Genomic DNA, 23,041 nt, shown 5'->3' with positions numbered 1-23,041 from the left:
GGTAGTTTGTTTGAAATTAAAAGTGTTGTGATTGAGAATTGGTTGTTTGATTTAAATGGTTTTGGAATTAGAAATCATATATATGTATAAATGGACATAATAACTCAACAATGATTCAATGAGAGTGATTGTATCATGTTGAACAGAAACTGTTAATGTAATGTGTAGATTTATAATTTATGAATTGAATGAGATATTGATTTATAATCTAATAGGTATATTAAGTTATGCAAAATATTTCTGCATATTTCGCTCAAGCTAGCAAGTGCTAGCTCAAGCTAAAAATTCTGGGTGCTCTCTAGAGGATTTTAGCCCAAGCTAGCAAATTTTAGCTCAAGCTAAAATTATGGATGCTCTCTGGAGGATTTTAGCTCAAGCTAGCGAATTTTAGCTCAAGCTAAAGTAAAATAAAATAAAAATATTAAACTAATTTTTATTCGCTTTTAAAAGATTGATTTATTTATTTCTATATAGTTTTTCTTATAAAGTATGTAAACTTTTATATCATGTATAGTTAATTGAAAATCTCTTTAATTGGACATTTATATAATTAGTCAATGAATTATTGTGTATTTTGGAAATTCTAAACATTGGTATGATTTGATTGTTTGATGTTGGATATTATGAGGTTCAAAATATGAATTCTAATCAAGACATAGTATTTTCAGGAAAAAGAATATCGTATTGAGATTGTTATTAGGGTGTATTGATTTGTGAGTGTCCTGTGAATGAGACGATCCTGACTCTACTGATATAATGGAGACACACAGATGAAGTTATTTAGTTGGTGAGAGTTGAAGGAGGTCCATTTGGCTGAGTCTGAGGTTTGAAAGAACTTATCAGAGCAGATCAAATGGATTTACCCTGTCATATGAAGATGATGAGAAGATATTAAGATAATTATGTGCATGGCTGTGTGGGTTTCACAGCAGTAGTATGACATGTGCAGGTCTCTGGATGCTAATTTCAATACACGACTCTTCCGGAAGTAGAGTCAAGTGTCTATGTGTTATGAGTCAATAGAAGTCTGACATGAGAAAGATGAATATTGAAATTGTTGACCGACACTGATGGTTGTGTGAAATGCATGAGAAATGATGGATTTATGTGGATGTTTAAAGCTATATTTGTGTATAAGTTTTAAAAATACCTAGCTTACCCTTTGTTTTGTTTTGTGGTTGTTTTTCTTTAATATGTGATGATCGGGTATTCTACACAGGAGCATAGGATGTTTATTAGTCTTATGAAGAGAGAGATAATTTGAAACATTAAACTAATGAAATTTTAGATATATTTATATTATGTTTATATATTTATTTTAATATTTCATACCGATTATGATTATTAGATATAAGAAAATATATGGATGTTAGAGAATACTTCACATTAAACACTTGAACATATAATAATTCAACAAGCTCCACATCTTCACAGGCATATCCAGATTTATTCCACACCAAGGAAGGATCTGCATAACTATCTATCCTTCTGTCAAACTCCAGACAGATATATTAATATATAGAAAAGCACTTAACCTAAGGTCAATGCCACTGTTTCTTATTTATTTAGTTTTAATTTTCTGCATAAGTTTTTGGAGCTATGCCTTCAGAAGATGAGCATCGATGTCTCTGGTGCATTTGTGCAGAAACTCGATGTAGCCATAAGGAGGATCAACTTCCTTATCAAGCCTCTCATATTCAACTGTCCATTTTATAATAGAACCACCACTGTTGTTATCAATTGCTTGAAATACGAACTTGAAGAGCTTGAAATGGAGATCGATGTCTCCATCGAAGAGCTTGTAGATCACTGTTTTATTTGCTTCATCAATGGATTCAATACTTTCCTGACATGTTGTAACCTTACCATCTGTTCTTTCTCAAGTAATCAAAACCAAGATCAGAATCATTCAAAGATAAACAAATTAGACTACAAAAAAAAAAAAAACAAATCATTCGAAAACCTAATTCAAAAAATATTGATTTAGAGATATTTCAAATATTAAGATTGATTAGTTTTTATATTATGTTTTATTATTATTAAATAAGTTTCTAAACCAATTATTAAATCAGTTATCAAATTCCAGAATCTAACAACAGTGAACAAATTCCAGAATCAAAAGAATTTATAGCTAGAAACTCATAATTAAACTAATTAAGCCCGTTTGTTAATTTTTCATAAAGAAATGTAATTTTTAGTTTAGTATGCGTTTTTCTAAACTGCTTAAAATAAGCACAAAAGCTTAAAGAAAATTAACATGTGTTGTTTTGAATAAGTTCTAATGAAATCAGCTATTCCATTTAAAAGTAACAATTTTTTTATCGATAAAAAAAAATAAAATAAATGTGACTCACTTAAAAATAGTTCAATCTTTATATAAAACATAGAAAAATACATCTTTTTTTCTAAACACAACGAATCGTATCTCTAACTGTCTACACTAACAACAGTTAAAACGTCTTATCACTCTCAGCTACCTCAAAAGCTAGCACCTCTCAAACACACTAAGAATTATCATGTCAGTCTAAAAACATCATAAATATTTAATCAAGAATATATATACCATAGATTCTAAGAGAAAAGACAATTTTGAGACAATTTAGAAATATCAGTAACTTTTATGATTGCAAACAGATAGAATTTAGTTTCTACTTTTTAAAAATTTTAAAGAGGTAAACACTAAATTATCTTACATCAAAATCAATATGCAATGAACTGGACCTAAACCTAAAACTGAGAGAACTGTAGAGAGGCAAAACATATTCAAACTTAGGTTAAAAGAAAAACAGAGTTATTAGAAGTTTAATTACCTATGGTATAAGTCCAGTGTTTAATGGACTCATTGTGGTGAAAGTCTTCACCACGATGCAGCTTGGTTCCATGGACTCTATCAGTAAGGTTTTGAATATGATGGAGTTGCTTTGCAAAGAGGTTGAACCACTTTGCAGCAGCTGCATGAACCCCAATTTCAGTGCTGATTTTGCCAGAAAGTGTCATGATGATGATAATAAAGAAGCAAGTAGTAGAAGGAAGAAAGGAACAAAGATGAAGATGATGATGATGAAGAGTATTTCCACCATGTTCCTCTTATATAGAACATATTTTACCAACTGCTCCCAACAAATTGAACTATGGGGTCCATTTTGATAACCTACTCAAACAAGAAGGAATAACCTAATCAAATTTTACATTGAAAAACTCCAAATATAGTAATAGATATATATTCCATGCCAATTAACCAATATTGTAATTTTGGTATCTTAGTTGGTATAATTTGTCTTTAGCAATAAGTCTAATTATTTAATTAAAAAATCACTTATCTTTTCCAAAATCGTACTTACTTTTTTCTTTGGTTTTAAAATTAGCATCCATCTGTTTAGTAAAGTAATAACAATTTTTTTTCTAATTTTTAAATTGATATTTATCTCTATTATGTTTTTAATAATTGATACTCATTTTTTCATGCTTTTTAATAAAATGACACGTAATTTTATTTAAAAATATCATATTAGGTATAATTGCAAAACAATATGAAAATTAAAATTTAAAATATAAACGGTATTATTTTGATCAATAAAATAAGGAGATGGAATATTATTAAAAACTAAAGTTGATATACTTTCAAAAAAGAAGAAAATGAATATTCATTTAAAAAATATAAAGTACAAATATTATTTTACAAAATAAATAAAAACAAATATTTATTTTAAAATTAAAGGGGATATTAAATGCCATTTGGTATAACTTTTTGAGAAGTGATTATAATTTCTATTTTCATTAATAATTTTTATCACTCCGAATGTAATACTTAATATTATCTTGGTTTCTTTGCATTTTGTTACTTTTATAGAAAAATGTTGCTTAAGAAGGAGGAACAGAAATAATTTGTGAAATGGTAAAATAATAACAAATAAGAAATAAGGATCATGCTATAAAATTGTTAATATTTTAATAAAATATTTTTAATAAATTCTTTTAACCTAAAAAAGGAGTATGAAACTATGTAAAAAAATAGAAGTTGATGCATCATCTTCCTAAAGAGAAAGTACTCAAATGGAGCATCAATTATTGAATCATTACAAAATATGTTTGGTTTATGAAAAAGAAAGAAGAGAATTTTTATAAGATGTCTTAAAAATCACTAGACAATGTGCATGTGAATCTGACCTAATATCTTCACACCACACATGAAGGAGAATGTACTTAGAACCGTAAATAATTCTTGTATAAATACGAAGGTAACACGCCATATTCGTAAGCAGAGCTAATTAAACTCATTTACTAACGTAGCAATTTGAAAAAAAAATTGACACATAATTCTCAATTCAAATTAAAAATTGAAATCAAGTAGCATACCCACTTGTTATTGCTAAGTTTTAATGATGTTTCATTATTCACGGGACATTATCAACACACATCAAGGAAATGTGATGACTAGTAACTATTTTATTGATGTAAATATTTTATCATGATGAATTTTGCTTTGATAAAAGCTCTTTTTTGTTAGACATTAGTTAGACTAACAATTCAAGTATCAACAATCATTTGTCACCACTTGAAAAAAGTATTACTAAAAATAGAAAAAAGAAAGCAAATAAAAACAAATATGAGAGGATTAGACCAAAACTCATATAAAAAACCTAAGAAAATCGATACTTAGGTAATTTCTACCTATTAATAAAGAATTTTAAGAAAAGACTAGATGAAAGCTTATTATACCAATGAAATTGTTCTTATGAATAAACCCTAAATCAACAAGTTGGTCAGAATATGCATTGCCTTCACGAAAAATGTGAGAAATGTTAAACCTGATTTTCCCATAGAAATCAAGACAAGTGTTCTACCAATTACGAAGAATCCAAGGAACATTAGTCCTAGCAATAAATGCAACACAAACTAAGACAAAATCACATTCAAGTCATAAACTAGTAAGACCCATCTTTTTAGCTTCTTCAATGACATGTATGACTCCATTAAACTCAACAACCAAAGCAGTCTAAATATCAAGGAAAGTAGAGAAACCACTAATAAACTCCCTCATACTCCCACAAAAAATACCACCACAAGTAGTAAGAACAGGAGAACCCCAAGCAGCACCATCAATATTAATTTTAACAGAAAGATGATGAATAACTTTTCCAGTACGAGTATTAATACCAACGAACTGAAGCACATTGAAGTCGTACATATCATTCATCATATTGCTTTTAGACGAATTACCCACTAGGCAAGTGAAATCCTTAATGGTGGAAATGACCCTGGAAAGATCAATATTAACCCGAAATCTAGCATAATTCCTCATACGCCATATCATCCAAATAGAGAAGGTAATCACAACAAGTTTAATCAAATTAACCAAAGAACTACCATCGTTCTTAATAAAAGAAAGGACATCATACACATTAGAGAAGTGAGAATTAAGAAAAATTTGACGAACCTAGCTCCAAATATGTAAAGCATTAGGGTATTCAACAAATAGATGTTGAATAGATTTTTCCTACTTTTCACAAATAGTACACATAGAAAATAAATGCAAACATTTGTGCTGAATGTGTTGATCCGTAGGAAGCTGTCCATGAAAAACTTTCCAAAGTACACTAGAGTTTTGGGAGGAGGAATATATTGAGACCAAATTATCTTACCCCATCCACAAGGAACTCCTGGATCTAAGAAAAATTTCCTAGCACATTTAAGAGTGAAATGACTAGAGTCTTCTAGAGTCCAATTAGGAGTACTTGCCTAATCATGATATGTTCAAAAAAATGATTGACCTATTGTAAAGTCGATGGAATAATCCAATCACTATCATTCTAGAATTGGGAAACTGTAGTCCCCAAGGTTTCAAAATCATCAGGTACCCTGCAATGTTTGATAAACAAGTAGAAGAACACTATTTATTATTCTAGAAATTAATAATAGTACTTGTACCAACAGTCCAAGAGGTATGTTCAGAATGGTGTGATAAAACTGTTTAATCTCATGCCAAATAGAAGAGGATTTATAAGTCAATCTTAGTTGGTACTTAGATTTAATAACTCTAGCTTTCAAGAGAAAAGAACAAGGCTTATTACTATAAGCAAAGTTCCAGGAAGCTTGACGATGTAAGCATTATTTTTTAAAGGTTATTAATCTTCAATCATCTATTTTCAAAAGGAGAACAAATCTTAGTCCAATTAATCGTAGAACAAGTCTTTTGTTAATAATAGAAACTACTTTAAACACACACAAAAATTTTAATATCTAAAATAGTATCTAATTTAAAAAATACAATAACTATTATTTTTTATCTCTGAAATTAATTTTTATTGTTTTTCTAGTAATTATAGATACGATATATTTACACAAATCATAAATAATATGCATCACATGCAACACTTAACCATATAATAATTCAAAAAAGCTTCCAGACATAATCACATACATGCATATATAGGTTTATTCACCATAAGAAGGGTCTACATATTGATCCTTCTGTGAAACCCCACACATATATATTATTATACAGAAAAGCACTTAACCTAAGGTCAAGGCCATTGTTTCTTATTATTATTTTTTTAACTTTCTGCATAAGTTTTTGGAGCTATGCCTTGAGAAGATGAGCATCAATATCTGAGGTGCATTTGTGGAGGTACTCGATGTAGCCATATGGAGGATCAACTTCCTCAGCCAGCCTCTCATATTCAACAGTCCATTTTATAATAGCAGCACCATTGTTGTTATCAATTGCTTGAAATACCAACTTGAAGAGCTTGTACTGGTGATCGATGTCTCCATCGAAGAGCTTGTAGATGATTGTTTTATTTGCTTCATCAACAGATTCAATACTCTCCTGACATGTTGTAACCTTACCATCTGTTTTTCTCATAATCAAAACCAAGATCAGAATTATAAAAAAACACTAAAAAACAATCATGAAATAAAAACTAATTTTAGAAAAAAAAATAATTAGTTTTTTTTATCAGCAATAAAAAATAAATAAATAGGAACCACCTCAGGAGTAGTTCAACCCTTATACATAAATAGCTAGCGCCTTATCAACCTCCAACTAAAGGAACACCTTCCAACTTAAATAAGAAAAATTAGTTGTTATAGTGACTAAATTAGAAACCATTTTAGAGATTAAAATAATTTAACTTTTGTTTTTTAAATTAGTTTCTATTATTGTTAGATGGTTTCTAAATTGGTATCTAATTAGCTACCAAGATTTTTGCTACCAAATTTAGAATCTAAATAATTAATAGTTAAAACCTTGGTAGCTAATTAGATACCAATTTAGAGACTATTTAACAATAATAAAAACTAATTTAGAAACCAAAATATTTTTAGTTTCTAATATGACCTCTAATTTAGTCACTATAACAACTAATTATTTTTAGTTTCTAAAATTAGTTTCTATTTCATGATTTTCTTCTAGTAAAATTGACTTACACTAAAAAAAAACATTAAAAAACATAATTCAAAAATATTCATTTAGAGACTATTTCAAAAGGTTAAGATTTATTGGTTTTTATATTATGTTTTATTATTATTAAATAAGTTTCTAAACATATCATTAAATCAGGTTTCAAAATTAATGATCAATATTTTAGTTTAGATTCATTTATTCTTTAATTATTTTTTGTTCAAAAGTAATTTTTCTTGTAGTTTCGTTATATTTTTCAATTATAATCTTGATTTATATCTCCTTCAAAAATTTGATTTTGAGTTTCGGTATGTATTGTTTCTTGTCGTTAAAAAACTAATATAAAATTCCAGAATCAGAAGAATTTATAGCTAGAAACATAATTAAACTAATTAAGCCCGTTTATTAATTTTTCATAAAAAAATGCAGTTTTTAGTTTAGTATGCGTTTGTCTCAAAATAATCACAAAAGGCTGAAAGGAAATTCACATTTGTTGTTTTGAATAAGTTCTCATTAAATCAGCTACTGCATTTAGAAATATCAGTAACTTTTTTTCAGTTTCCACTTTTTAAAATTATTAAAGAGGTAAATTTTTTATTTTATCAAAATCAATATGTAATGAACAGGACCTAACTTAAACTAAGACAACTGTATAGGAAAAGGTTTTTTTTTTTTTGTTGTTGTCCTTTTCCACTTTATATCAGGGTTAGATTACTCTTTAGATAAAAAAATTGTAAAAATTGTAGAGAGACAAAACATATTTAAACGTTAGTTAAAATAAAAATCTACCTAGAATGGTGTCTTGAGTCTTTGATTTTGTATGAGGTTAATTAATGTTTTTAGGAGATAGCTATGTCTGTTTGTAGGTTTCTCAGTTTTAGGTTAGAAGACAAGATCCTCAAACCGTTTTTCTATAAGGATTGAGGTATTCTAAAATATCTCTTATTTATTCATTCATTTTTCGTCTAAAAAGGACATAATAAAAAAAATTATAAGAAATAAATAAATAAATAAGAAAAGGGTATCTTAACCTTATTATATATGTGATTTTGAAACTTAAGGCATATTAACAGAGTTGTTAGAAGTTTAATTACCTATGGTATAAGTCCAGTGTTTAATGGACTCACTGTGGTGCCAGTCTTGGCCATGATGCAGCTTAGTTCCATGGATTCTATCACTAATGTTTTGAAGATGATGGAGTTTCGTTGCAAGGAGATTGAACCACTTTGCAGCAGTTGCATGAACTCCAATTTCAGTGCTGATTTTGCCAGAAAGAGTCATGGTGATGAAGAAAGAAGCAAGTAATAGAAGGAAGAAAGGAACAAAGATGGAGATGATGATGATGATGAAGAGTATTTCCACCATGTCCCTCTTATATAGAACATAATTTACCAACTCCACCCAACTAATTACACTATGGGCTCCATTTTCATACCCTACTTCAAAAAAGAAGAATAACCTAATCAAATTTTACTTTGAAAACTCCAAATACAGTAATAGATATATATTCCAAATACAGTAACCAAGATTGTAATTTTTGTATCTTAGTTGGTATAATTTGTCTTTAGCAATAAGTCTAATTATTTAATTTAAAAAATCTCTTATCCTTTCTAAATCGTACTTACTTTTTTCTTTGGTTTTAAAATTAGCATCCATTTGTTTAGTAAAGTAATCTTAATTTATTTTCTAATTTTTAAATAACATTTATCTCTATTATTACTATTAAAATTTTATTAAATAAAAATAAATATTAGAGATAAAATATAATTACGACTAAATTATATACTATTTTATAGAATAAAAGAATTATTGATATTTAAAGATTTTTTATTAATAAATCATTTCTAAATTAATATCTAATTAATTACTAAAAATTTAGTTACAAATTTTTAAATCTATAGTTCATAGCTAAAACTGTTACTTAGGTAAAAATCTATAAATTTTATTGAAAATAAAATTATTTTAAATACTATTAATTTTATTAGTTTCTAAAATAGTATATAATTTAGTTAATATAATAATTAATTATTTTTTAGTCTAAAATCAATTTTTATTTAATGATTTTGTGATAGTTGGTAGCGTATGTTTTTAATAAAATGACACATATTTTTATTTAAAAATATCATATTAATTATAATTGCTAAAAAATATGAAAATTAAAATTTAAAATGTAAAACGGTATTATTTTGATAAATAAAATAAGGAGGTGGTATCACATTATTAAAAACATAAAGATGATATACTTTAAAAAGTGAGGAAAATGAATATTCATTTAAAAAAATATAAAAAGTACGAATATTATTTTATAAAAACATGAAAAAAATATTTTTAAATTAAAGGAAATATACATTTTTTAGAAGTGATTATAATTTCTATTTTCATTTATAAGTTTTATCACTCCGAATATAATACTTAATATTATATTGGTTTCTTTGTGTTTGTTACTTTTATAGAAAATGTTTCTTCAGGAGGGAGAGAAATAATTTGTGAAATGGTAAAATAATAAGAAATAAGAATCATGCTAAAAAAATTTTAATATTTTAATAAAATATTGTGGAGATTAATAAATTATTTTAACTTAAAAAAGAGTATGAAAACATGTAACAAAATAATAAAAGCAGATGAATAATCTTCCTAAAGAAAAAATAATCAAATGGGCCCATCAATTATTGAATCATTACAAAATATGCTCTATTTATGAAAAGAAGATGAGAAACTTTATAAGACGTCTTAAAAATCACTAGACAATTTGCATGTGAGTCTAGCTTAATACTACGACACATGTATTTAGATACGTAAATAATTCTCGTATAAATACGAAGGTAACACGGCATATTCGGAAGATATTTGTAAGGTTAGACACTTCTCATAAACGGTCGATATTCATAAAGTACATATTTATATTTATAAAGTGTCAAATTTAAAAAATATTTGTTAGATTTTTTATAATTTTAATATGGTTCTAACACAATTTTAAAAAAGAGAAATGCATTAAATTTCTAAAAATTTTAAATTTATTGTATAAATCTTGATTATGATTATAAAAATAAGGAACAAATCATTTTGAACCAATCATAAAAATATCTTTCTGCTTGAAAAAAAATTGAAACATACTTGTATACATAAATCTTTATTGTCAATTTATATAATTCATAATTATATAATATATAGATTTGTGTCTCCGTGTCCTACATTTTAAAGATTATACGTATATTCATGTTTGTATCGTATCAGTGTCCATGTTAACATGTGTGATATATAGTTCGTAAACATAGTTAATTAAACTCATTTATGAAATAGAATAAATAATAATATAGCAATTTGAAAAAAAAAGGACACATAATTCTCATTTAAAATTAAAAAATTGAAATCAAGTAGCATACCCACTTGTTATTGCTATATTTTAATGATATGTTTCATTGTTCACGGGATATTATCAACGTACATCAAGGAAATGTGTGATGACTAGTAATTATTTTACTTTAATGTAATTAAATATTTTATTTTAATGTAAATGTTTTATAATAAAGAAATTTGATTATCACACTAACTTATTTATATATAGATACTAATTTTATTTATTTTTAACATTTATTTAAATTAAGGTTGATTAAGTTTTTTTTATCAAAAAAAAATTAATTTAATTTAAAAAAAAACACTTCAAAGATATCTCAATCCTTATAAAAAAAACCACCAACCCATCCACCATACTTATCAAAAAAAAAAAAAAAAAAACTCAAACTGCATAAAAAGAGATAAGCATGGGTACATGGCTTAGCTGGTTGCATTAAGGATTCCTACTTCCATCTTTACCCAATGCAATTCCATATTCCCTTCCAGCAAACCTACTTCTTCTTGATTAAGTTAACACTAATATTTTTTTTTTATCAACAATAAAAAATCAGTAAATGGGAATCACGTTAGGAGTAGTCCAACCCTTATACATAGTTAACATTATCATTCTCCTTGCTAAAGCCGCCTACCAGAATCCAAAAAAAACATTAACGGATCATCCTCATACGGTCCAAAGGATTCAGAACCCAATTTGAGTAAGGAAAGGAATTTAGACTTTGCATAAATTCAAGACCAAACCTTTACTTGCGCCAAAGCAAACACTTCTACGGCATCTGCCACTCCCCTATTGAAGATGACAGAGTTCCTATGTTTCCAAATTTCGCTCACTATACCGACCCAAATTGTACCTCAAACAACATCCTCCGAAGTAGAAGTCTGACATCTCCTGAATTGAAAAAAGTTTGTCTTAGGATCCTAGTGAAATACAAACGGCACACCAAGCCATGTAAAGCAAAGACTCCAGACTCGTCAAGCAAAGTCACAAACGAAAAATAAATGACTGGAAAGACTCTTTCTCCTTCCCACACAAACAACATAAAGAATTTTCAACCACCACCTCACGCCTAACCAAGCTACCCTTGTTAGCAATCTTATTCTTCATCACCCTTCAAGCAATGAACAAAGCAGATGGCAAGGCTTTACACTTCCACAACATGCTATAGACTGAAGAAAACTCCCCTACTCGGTCCCTCCTTAACTGAACATAGGCAGAGTTAACTGTAAAAGATTGACATCCCCCAGCCTTCCAAACCCAATTATCCGCCTCTCCCAGGACCAACTTCACCCATTGTAGTGACTGAACCAACTGCTCCGCCAAAGACTTCTCCTAAACGAAAAAGGGTCTACGCCAGTCAAAATGCCACACCCAAACACCATTAGCCCAATACCCAAACTCAGCCACCATCATTGGCCGAACTAATAGAGAACAATCGCGAAAAAACTCCCTTCAGAGCATCGCAACTCAACCAACTATCCTCCCAGAAAGAAATCTCCTTACCATTACCAACATACCACTTGAACCCATCTTCAAAACTTCTTCCCCAACCCTCTGACGCCCACACCTTCTTCAAATCTTTCCACCAAAGAGAGCCAGCCCATCTTAAAATTACCTTATCCTCTCAAACTTCTCCAACCTCCATATTTAGAAACAAGAATGTCCTTCCACAAACCTCCCTTACCGTGCCCAACCTCCAAATCCACTTACCTAACAAAGTCAATTTAAACACCCTTAAGTCAATAATATTAAGACCCCCATCATCACGAGACTCACACACCTTATTCCAAGAGACCCAGGCAATCTTCCTTCCTTCAGAACCCCATCCCCACAGAAAATTCATTTGTATCCGAATTAACTTATCAGCCACCACTGAAGGCAATCTAAATAGTGACATGAAGAATAACAAAATTGAAGAGAGAACAGACTTGATCAAACAAACCCTCCCTGCCAACGACTAACACTTGCCTTTCCACCTTGAGAGTTTACCCTGAACTCTTTCTACCACCCATTCCAAAAATCTCCACGCTTATGACACCTTCCTACCGCCAACCCCAAGTAGACAAAAGGAATTACCATCGTTTTGCAATTAAGAATATTCACAAAACGCAGAAGCGATCTCTGATCCAACCTTGTCCCACCAATTCTACTTTTCAAGAAATTCATCTTAAGCCCAGAAGCAAGCTCGAAGCATAACGGGATTTCCTTAATATTGAAAACGCTTTTAGCATTAGCTTCACAAAAGAATAGAGTATCATCAGCATATTGTAACATACTTACCTTCACTTTAGACCTTCCTACCTCCAAACTATCTATCAACTTCTTCTCTTCTGTCATCCTAGACACCCCGACCAACCCTTCCGCTACTATAAGAAACAAAAACGGAGCTAGTGGATCACCTTAACGAAGTCCCTTCCTAGGAGTAAACTCTTTAGTAGGACTACCGTTCACAAGCACAGAGAAAGAAGCAGATTCTAAGAACCACTTTATCCAACTTATCCATAGATCACCAAAACCCAACCTTTCTAACATATAATAAATAAACTCCCAACTTACCGAGTCATACGCCTTCTCATAATCAACTTTGAAGAAAACACAACTCTTCCTTTTTTTTCTTTTGTATTCTTCCAACACCTCATTAGTAACTAGCACACTGTCCAACAAACCCCTTCCTTCAAGGAAAGTCGATTGTCTAATATCGATGACCTTGTTAATAACCTTTTTCAAGCGTAAGGACAACGCTTTTGAGATAATTTTATATAAGCATCCGACTAACGAAATTGGTCTAAACTCGCCGAATTGCTGAGGATTTTCTACATTTGGAACAAGACATATGAAAGAAGCATTGGTACCTCTAGGCCAATTGCTCTTAGACGCAAAGTCCTTCACTGCTGACAACACATCCTTTTTTAGAATATCCCAACAATACTTTATGAAACCAAAATTAAACCCATCGGGACCAGGACTCTTTGAACTATCATAATTCCATACCGCTGCCCTAATTTCTTCTTCAGAGAAATCTCCAATCAATAACTCATTATCTTCTGCTGAAATAGAATTGAATATAACATTGTCCAACCTAACCTGACAATCTTCTTTCATGGCAAACTTGTCCTCAAAGAAAACACGGACCTTGTCCTTGATTACATCCTTATCCTCACACCACCTACCGTCAACATACACCCCATGCAACTCATTCCTTGCCCTTCTCCACTTAACTGACGAGTGGAAGAAATTTGTATTAAAATCTCCCTATTTCAGCCATTTCTGTCTTGCTTTTTGATGCATAACTGCCTCTTGTTTAAACTTAACATTATTAAGATAAGCTAATAGAAACCTTATTTCCTCCCTTTCTGCCTCTTCTAAGCCTCTTTCATCATCTCGTGCATCTAACTCGTTAATCCTTTTTTGCAACTCCTCACTAGCAAGGTTGACATCCCCGAAGACCTCTTTGTTCCAAACTTTTAAATCCGCTTTAAGCTTTTTCAATTTTTCTTTGAAAACGTAAATTCCTCTTCCTTGAACATCATAGCTGACCCATTTCAACCTCACAAAATCTTTAAATCTTCTATCTCTTTGCCATACATCCAAACACCTAAAAGGTCTCGGGCCCTAGTCGACAGACACTTCTTTAAGCATAACTGCACAGTGGTCAGAGACAGATCTGTTTAGAACAAACTGTTGGCAACGAGGCCAAGCTTCGAGCCATTCCTTTGATACAAGAACCCTATCAATTCTACTTTTCACCATTCCATTAGGCTTATACCAAGTAAACTTCCTGCCTACCAACGGAATATCCACCAACTCTGATTTTTCAATAAAATCATTAAAGCCTTTTATTTCTCTAGAATAGTCTGACATTGAGATCAGACTCTTCCTCTCCTCTTGACGTCTAATTGAGTTAAAATCTCCAAGAACACTCTATGCCTTTGAAAGTTGGTTCAACCTATATTCGTTGATCTCATCCCATACCTCTTTCTTTTCCCGCAAAGTACCAGAGCAATAAACGTTCACAATTGTTACAAGTAACCCATTACCAACTTTCCACAAACCTTCCATAATAGTGAAATCCTTTCCATTAACAAAGCTAAACATCTGAAAAGACTTGTTACACCACATCGTAAGGACCCCACCAGCTCTATGAATCGCTTTGTTTTCAATCCAATCAACTTCGTTATTCCCCCAAATAAGGCAAACTTTCTCCCTACTAAATTATGTACATTTCGTCTCTTGTAAACACAACATATCCACATGTTCCTTCCTAACCAGATCACTTAAATATTTTCCTTTCAAAGTGCCTCCTACCCCTCTAGTACTAATATTATAATTTGTATCTTTGTGTTAAATTAAGAATTGTGGATAAATTTTCCTTTAAAGTATAAAAGACACCAACTTTGGTGTGTGCATGGGATGGTTATAAAATTGTATTTCATTAATTTTGTATTTCTTATTTATAAAATATTTTGTTTTTTATAAAAAAAAATTATGATTCATCCATCTTTTGAAATATTAAACTCTAAGTGTTAGGAAAGACCCAATACTATAGACAGGCTTAAGCTTAATCACCTATTTAGATGATAGGATTTCTCTGAATAAAAAAAATGAATTTGATAATCCTAGTTTTAGTAGTCTTAGTATTCCTTAAGCTTAGTTTTTAGTATAGGTAGTCGCTTTCTATCACTCTAAGTGTTTCCAGCTTTATGCTAACCCCCTAAAAATAGCCAAAGCATGAACTCCTTCACTCTCTTCAATCCATCATGTCTTACTTCACTTTTCTCATTTTGTGATCTTGTTAAAAAAGTGTTTTATACTTTGATCCATCGAGTGACTTACCTTTCTTTCCTCATGATCTTGTCAAGAAACAAGTATTGGAAGATTTTTTTTTTTAGAGTAAGTTGTGGATATTTCTTGTTATATTAGATAAAAAATGGTGTAGAAAATCCTTTTAAGTTACTCATGTGTGTGAATATGTTTTAATATAAACTAAAATTTTTATCATGCAAGGTAGCCAATACTATCTAGAACACATGTTGTAAATTAGTGGGAATTCAGTTTTCTCAATATAATAACTTGTGGTACCACTTTCAATAATACCATCTTTTAAATATGAATCAAAAGCAAAATTTGGTTTGGAAATGAGTATGGATAACAATTATTTGGAGTGTTAGGGAGCCTAGGAATAGAGTGGTGTTTAAAGAAAGAAGGGTAGATAGGGATGAATTGTTGAAAGCATAAATCTAGATGAAAAATAAAATTCTTGCTTTTTTCTTTCTCATAATTTGAGTGGATCTTGTGTCCAATATAGTGCCTTATAACTATTAGGTAATTCTGGTCTATATGGTTGTTTAAATATTTGGTGATGTATTTTTAAGCTTACTAGATGTATTTATGATGCTATGTTTCCTTAACAAGACTTAATTGATTTCCCATTGGTGGGAAAGGTTCTGTGTGTGCTTGTGTAAGGAGTTAGTGGGATGAGAGATAAGGAAGGCAACAAGTGTAATCAGAACAGCTAGAAGTTGTGAGTTTGTATCTTTGCAAATTTTGCTCTGTTAGTTGCACATATCATCAACAAGGTGCTTTACCTATGTGGTACACCGTTTGGATTGATATTGTGTGGTTAATTTGGATTGTTATTGTTATTGTGTTGTCAACTTAGGTCTCATAGAAATGAGAAAAAATTTCAAAAATCAGAAACCAGATGGTATTCAAATCCTTGCTTTGGTTCAGATAAAATCTTGGTATCGAAATTAATTATCACCTAGTTCGTAAAAAACTTAACTCGGATCTCCTCAAACTGCTGTCCATTACTTTTTTCATGCAAGTTGCTAACATATTCACCAAGCCCCCTTGCTCCCGCACAATTTTCTATTCTCAAATCCAAGCTGAGACTGACGAATATCTACTCCCCAGTTTGAGGGGTGTTAACATATTTAGTTTTTATGTTTTAAGTTATTGTGTTTTGTTTGTTTGTTTTCTTTTTTTGCCCCAACTTTCCTTTTCTATTTCAGCTAGGTCTTATTCTTTTTCTTATATATACACCATGTATTTTACTCTCTAATACACAAGTGAATAAGAGTTTCTTTTGTATTTTCTTTTCTCTGTTTTTTTTTCTTTTATGCTTGAGTCATTGTCTCCTTTTCATTTGCAATTAAGGTTTATCAGAACCTCCCTTTTTCCATTGCGATTATGTGCGCTCCATTGAAGCACCACATCAGGCAAGGAATATTCATCTTCATTGACTGTAATATGGTATGAGAGTTCTTCGAATGAAGAGCTTTGCAACGCTTCTCTCCCTCTTTGTTTTTCTTGGTTATATTTTCTTTTCTCTTTCAAAATCTTGATTGGGTTTCAAAATCTCTTATTCAATGTATAATGAAAATCCTAATCTTCATAGTTTTAACAGTAGTCGCACTATTACATACAATTTATGTAATAAATACAGTCATAGGTGAACTCCATGATTATATTACACATCTTAATTTTTATAAAAGGATTTCACTTAATTTATATACTTAATATCATTTCAAGTTTTAGTATCTATACGAAAAAAATTATAAATTTTAGTTCATGATATGCATAAAACTTAGTTTAAATCTATGATGCTGATGTTGGAGAAAAATAAATACAAAAACAAAACATTGTAAGAATTAAAACTAATTAACATCTTTTTAATACATAGATTGAAACTTAAAAGAGAAAAGACGTTATAATCATTAGTTAAACTAAAGCATTTCATCAGCTTCTGAATATTCTAAAATTATATGCTCAGCACTTCACTGGGAAAGGGACATGTGCCACATCAATAGATACGCGATCTTATTACAATTATAAATTTGCAAAATTATAAGAATGTGTTTCTGTTTCTTAGGGGAATGTATTTCCTATGTGATGTCATATTTAACATGTAAATATAATAATCTTAGGGAAATATGATATAGTCAAGGTATAATTAGCAAGAAAGCACAAATATTATTTCATTACTTGATTGGAATATAAAAGTTCAAACATTTTTATTAGCAAAATAATTAGCAATGAGAAGGGACAATGATATAAACCCTAATTATTTTTTAAGGCGTTTACAAAAAGAATGATATAAATTAAATGGTACAACATGATCTTCGAGATTTAATTTTAAAATGTTATACATCTCTTAGTCAAATTGAAATAAAGTATTTATATTATTATCAATTTTTTATTGACAAAGAATCAAATAAATTAATTGGAGTATTTAAGAGTAAAAATTAATAATAACTTGTTTTCATAAAATCTTGTAACATATTTTTAATGAATATTATTTATTCTTAAATTATGAATCCAAATCATCATTTTTAATGATGATATTTTTACGAGTTCTTTATATATATATATATATATATATATATATATATATAAAAGTTTCTTACATGAGAGTACTTTTAAGGAATTAATATCATTCGTATACTGATATCATATACTAAGCATCAAATTTAATTTTTAAGTTCTTTAAAATATACCTATTAGTTTTACTTTCAAATTTATTTTAATTTAACAAATAACTAAAAAGAATTTCCCTACCATTTGTTTCATAAAAAATTCTAAGAACATACTAGATGGAAACCAAGTGTTTTGTGGTTTAAAAATGCTGAATCCCGCCTCAATCATCATTTGTTAGAACTATTCAGAGTAAGTTCCTTGGCTTGGACAGGACATTTAGTCCATGTCGCTATTCCGGGGTCCAGGGGGAATACGTTCGATGGAATAATTTATTAGGTATATTGCCGCATCCCGAAGGATTAGGTCCTATTATACCAATGAAATGATTCTCTATAAATACCTCCATAAGTAGCAAGATCAAGATACTCCTAACAAACAAAGAACTTTACCACTACAAGTATTAATACCAAAAAATTTAATCACGTTAAATTCCCTATTTTTTTATACTTATCATATTCTTAATTTTGTTAGATACTTACTTATTATTTATATTTATTTTAAAATCAAATATGATGATAAATCAAATTTGTATGAGATGTCTATCGTTATGATATTATGAAGCTTGTATAGTCTAAAATAGTAAGCTTTTTAGTTAGTTAGACTGAGAAGTGTTGTGTAATAGTAAACTTTTTTAGTTAGTTAGTTAGTGTGAGAAGTCCACGGCTCGAGACATGGAATGTTTGTTGGAGTGATTGGTAACATGATTTATAAAATTTGTTACAATTATTTTTTATAAAGTGTGTATACATAGAGATCTTATGTAAATCATTGGCCCATTGTATGAGAAAGTAATTATAATATTAAATTTTTCTATGTTACTCTATAGAAACCTCTTGTATAGTTTTTTTTCCATAAAATAATATATATATGATAAACATTATATCTATCTAACATATTACTCTTTCTGTACATTCATGGTTCTACATTACTTAAAAGTTTAGACTAATAACTATTTAAATATACATTCCTTTCTTAATCTTCTTGTGTGTCTTTTAAGGATAAAACTATGATAGAGGTCAAAAGTTAACAATATTTCTAATGTGATGATTGATTATAACAATATTTTCTTAATAGACTTGAGTTGAGAATATTGACATTATCTATAAGTAAGAATAAAAAAGGGATTCTAAAGATAAAAACTAGAATAGTGTTATTATTATTGTATGTTGATGATATCTTGATAATTAAAAAAAATATTATTTCTAAAATTGAAATTATTAAATTTTTCATCGACTAAGATAGACTCTAAATGGTTTTGATAACCTATTAAGAAGTGGACTTTAAATTTAACTCAACCTCATACAATCGGTTTGTTACATCCACTTATAAACTATAAAATGTTTTAATTTTTATTCGAGATGAGATTTTCAACTGAAATAATAAAGACTGAATTAAAAGAAAAATTTGAAAGGAAGAATCTTAGTTGCTAAGAAGATTTTACATATTGAGATTATGTGAATGAATAAGCAGAAACTTCTATACATCAGAGGAGACATGCATGTCTTGTGTTGTTATTAAAAAATATTATTATTAGTTGGGTATGCAGAATCCACAAACTAAAGTATAAATTTAGTTATTGTTGAAAATTAATTAGTTAAAAATCTTCACGATGTGATTATTTAAATAAAGAATAATTATCCATGCTGTGCTGTTTTGATGTAAGCATATATGTAATACGTGTGTGTGACCATTTTAAAAAGAAATTATTGGCCAAATTAGTTTAAATGAGTGAGATCCTAATCGTCATCTTTAATTTATTTTAATTAATTAATTAAAAATGAACGATCTTGATCTTTGGATCTAGTGAACCTAAAGATTGCATTATATTTATTTGGTCAAAAACATATATTCATCACAGAACCTTCTAAAAATATTTTTTATAGTATCAAAATATTTGAAGAATACGTACATTTGGGACGTATCAGATTCAGATCTTATGACAACTTTATTATAATTGTTCTTATTATTATTCATAGGAATTGAAGTCAAAATAATTTAAATAATACAGTTACAACTAATCGAGTTGCATTTCCTGATATTAGATCATGCCATTTTAATATTTTATATTAAAGTATATTTTCCTTTGATTTATTATTAATAAACTTCTCTCAATCTTTGATAATTTCTCAAATTTAAGTTAATTTTATTCTTTTGGAATAGGAATTGTTTTTCAATTTTTAATACAACTTTAAAGGATATTTTATTTATTGAAGACGTAAGATTTATTCTACGACATTCATTTAGATAAAAATTATAAACCTAATGGGTGTTTAAATAATAGAGGGGACTCTGATAACTTAAAAACTCAATTTTAAAGTATAATTAAAATGAAATTTAAATATTTTATTATTAAAATAAAAATATATATAAATAGATAATTAGTTATTTAATATTTATTTTGGAATAATCATGATATATTTAGAAAGTTTTATTATTATTATTATGTCTTCTCTATATATTTTTATGATCTCACCTTTAAACTCCTGGCAATGAGAAGGATAAGATTGTCGGATCAAAATGTTAATAAGAGTAATTTCAATTCTACTCAGTTTTTCTTTGAGTTAGTTTTGAGTTTTCATGTTTACCTCAAAGTCCTAGTAATATATTTGGATCATTTATTAGGATTGTGTTAAATAGGTTAGACTATACATGCTCTCTATATAAGTTGCAACTCTTTGTGAGTACATATACTTCTAATCACATAAGGGAATTTAGTTTTACCTTTCAATAAAATCTTATGTTAGATAATTTGGATGTGAAGGTAACATGATCACAAGTTCCAAATTTCTCTTGCAAGATTTGTCGCTGATTAAAATAGATGTTGATTGATTGATATATATTGGTTTTGAAAGCATAGAGATAGTTTGGTAATTTAAATGTTAAGTCTGATGTTGAAAGGATTTTTTAATGATATTGAGTTGTATTATGAATTGTTTGATGTGTAACAAGTAATGAAATTTGGGTGTTTGAGTTGAATTTGAAATTAATCTTGTTTAAAATTCTTGAATATGTATATATATATTGTCATTTGAATTGAATGAAAGTAAAAATTAAATTTTGAGTAAGATAGTATCATATTTATCTTATATGTTTTATAAAATACAAATTTTAGTATTTAGTTTGGGTGAAAACTTGAATTTTAATTAACTTACTCAAGAAAAATCCGTATGTAATGTAAAAAATTTATTTTTAATCTTTTCATTATTACTAATTATTATTTATCTCTATCTATATCTTTTTATTAATCATAGAGGTATTTTGCACTAGCTAGGACTCGAAACCAAGTCCCAAATAATATTACAAGCAAACTGCAGCAGCCAGAATATCAGACAAGTTCTTTGGTCAAATTATCATTTTTATTATACTTATACATATTAATATAATTTATACATATTAATATAATTATTATTAATAATAATAAAATAAATTATATTCATATTATTAATATTATATTTATATTATTAATATTATAACTAATATTATTATTAATATTATTATTAACATTATATTCATATTATTAATATTATTATTAATATTATTAGTATTAATATTCATATTATTAATATTATATTCATATTATCAATATTATATTCATATTATTAATATTAATATTAATTTTGATATAAATATACATTTAGATATTTATTGTGTGTGTATAGTAGTTTTATTTGACTTGAGTAATATTACTTTTATCCGGATATAGATAGATAGAGAGAAAAAGGAAGAAATTATATAATATTAATATAACTTTAATACTATAAATGCATATATATTGATTAATATATTTTTTTATTTAATCATTAATTTTTTAAAACACATGGTTAAATTTAAATTTACTTTCATATTATATATATATATTAATATAAAATTATTTGATATCTTATTTTCAAATATATGTTATTATAGGTAGTTGTGAAGTTTTTGTTAGATGGCTATATAGGTGCTTGTATCTTACACTTCTTTTCTGATTTGAGATTCTTGTATAAGGATTGAAATATCCTTAAAATGTTTCCTTTAATTTTTTTTATTCTTTGTCGATAAAAAAAAATTATTTTCAAATATTTACTTACATAGATTAAAATTGATATAATGTATAATTTTTAAAATATTTTAAATTATAAATTATTTAATCACTTTGTCATTATGATTTATATATTAGTAGAAAAGGTTATTTAGTAACAACTTTTTACATAGATTTATGAAATAATTAATATAGTTTAAACTATAATGATATGCTAACTAGTAATCTGTATTAGAGATTTAATTAATAGTTAATGTAAAAATCATCATTCTATGTTAAAAGATAATATTGTTTGTTGACAATATTCTTTACTATAACACACAAGTAAAACCAACTACCTATAATTAATATGATAGTTGATTTTAATGTAATAGGTAATATGATGACTATGAGTATGACATATATTAAATGTGATTCATACTAATAGATAATATAATAAATTATGTTTAGATTCAAGTAGATTATAGATAAATTAAATGTGATTCATATGTTAATATTGTTAGTATTATTAATATTGTTAGTATTGTTAATATTGTTAGTATTGTTAATAATAATAAGTATAATAAAAATCATAACAAAACTAAAGAATTTGCTTAGTGTTGTGGTTAAATTTTCTTTGGTTGCTGAAGAATTAAATCCGTATGTAATGTTGATTTTACATACGGATTTTGATCCGTATGTAATAATCTGTATGTAATTCGCGTTTTTCTTGTAGTGGTTCATAGACTAAGTTTGAGGTTTTGTAAAATACTTATCAGGACATATCATATGAATAAACTCGTGTCATATTGGT

General features: G+C 28.2%; 2 protein-coding genes across 2 annotated transcripts; both read right to left on the bottom strand.

The window, feature by feature from the left end:
* Positions 1-1,366: 1,366 nt before the first annotated feature.
* LOC137811409 (MLP-like protein 43) lies at positions 1,367-3,149 on the bottom strand. The gene is made up of 2 exons (XM_068613147.2): positions 2,811-3,149; positions 1,367-1,869 (listed from the first exon to the last, which is right to left on the bottom strand). The coding sequence occupies exons 1-2, from the start codon at positions 2,995-2,997 to the stop codon at positions 1,598-1,600; spliced, it is 459 nt and encodes a 152-aa protein (XP_068469248.2). The 5' UTR covers positions 2,998-3,149; the 3' UTR covers positions 1,367-1,597.
* Positions 3,150-6,349: 3,200 nt separating this feature from the next.
* On the bottom strand, positions 6,350-8,712 carry LOC137811401 (MLP-like protein 43). The gene is made up of 2 exons (XM_068613136.2): positions 8,497-8,712; positions 6,350-6,852 (listed from the first exon to the last, which is right to left on the bottom strand). The coding sequence occupies exons 1-2, from the start codon at positions 8,681-8,683 to the stop codon at positions 6,581-6,583; spliced, it is 459 nt and encodes a 152-aa protein (XP_068469237.2). The 5' UTR covers positions 8,684-8,712; the 3' UTR covers positions 6,350-6,580.
* Positions 8,713-23,041: the final 14,329 nt, after the last annotated feature.

The sequence above is a fragment of the Phaseolus vulgaris genome, chromosome 11, assembly GCF_051622355.1.
Source record: "Phaseolus vulgaris cultivar YP4 chromosome 11, ASM5162235v1, whole genome shotgun sequence".
In the NCBI taxonomy this organism is placed as follows: Eukaryota; Viridiplantae; Streptophyta; class Magnoliopsida; order Fabales; family Fabaceae; genus Phaseolus; species Phaseolus vulgaris.
The sequence above is the reverse complement of the archived record's forward strand: the minus strand, read 5'-3'. Positions and strand labels throughout refer to the sequence as shown.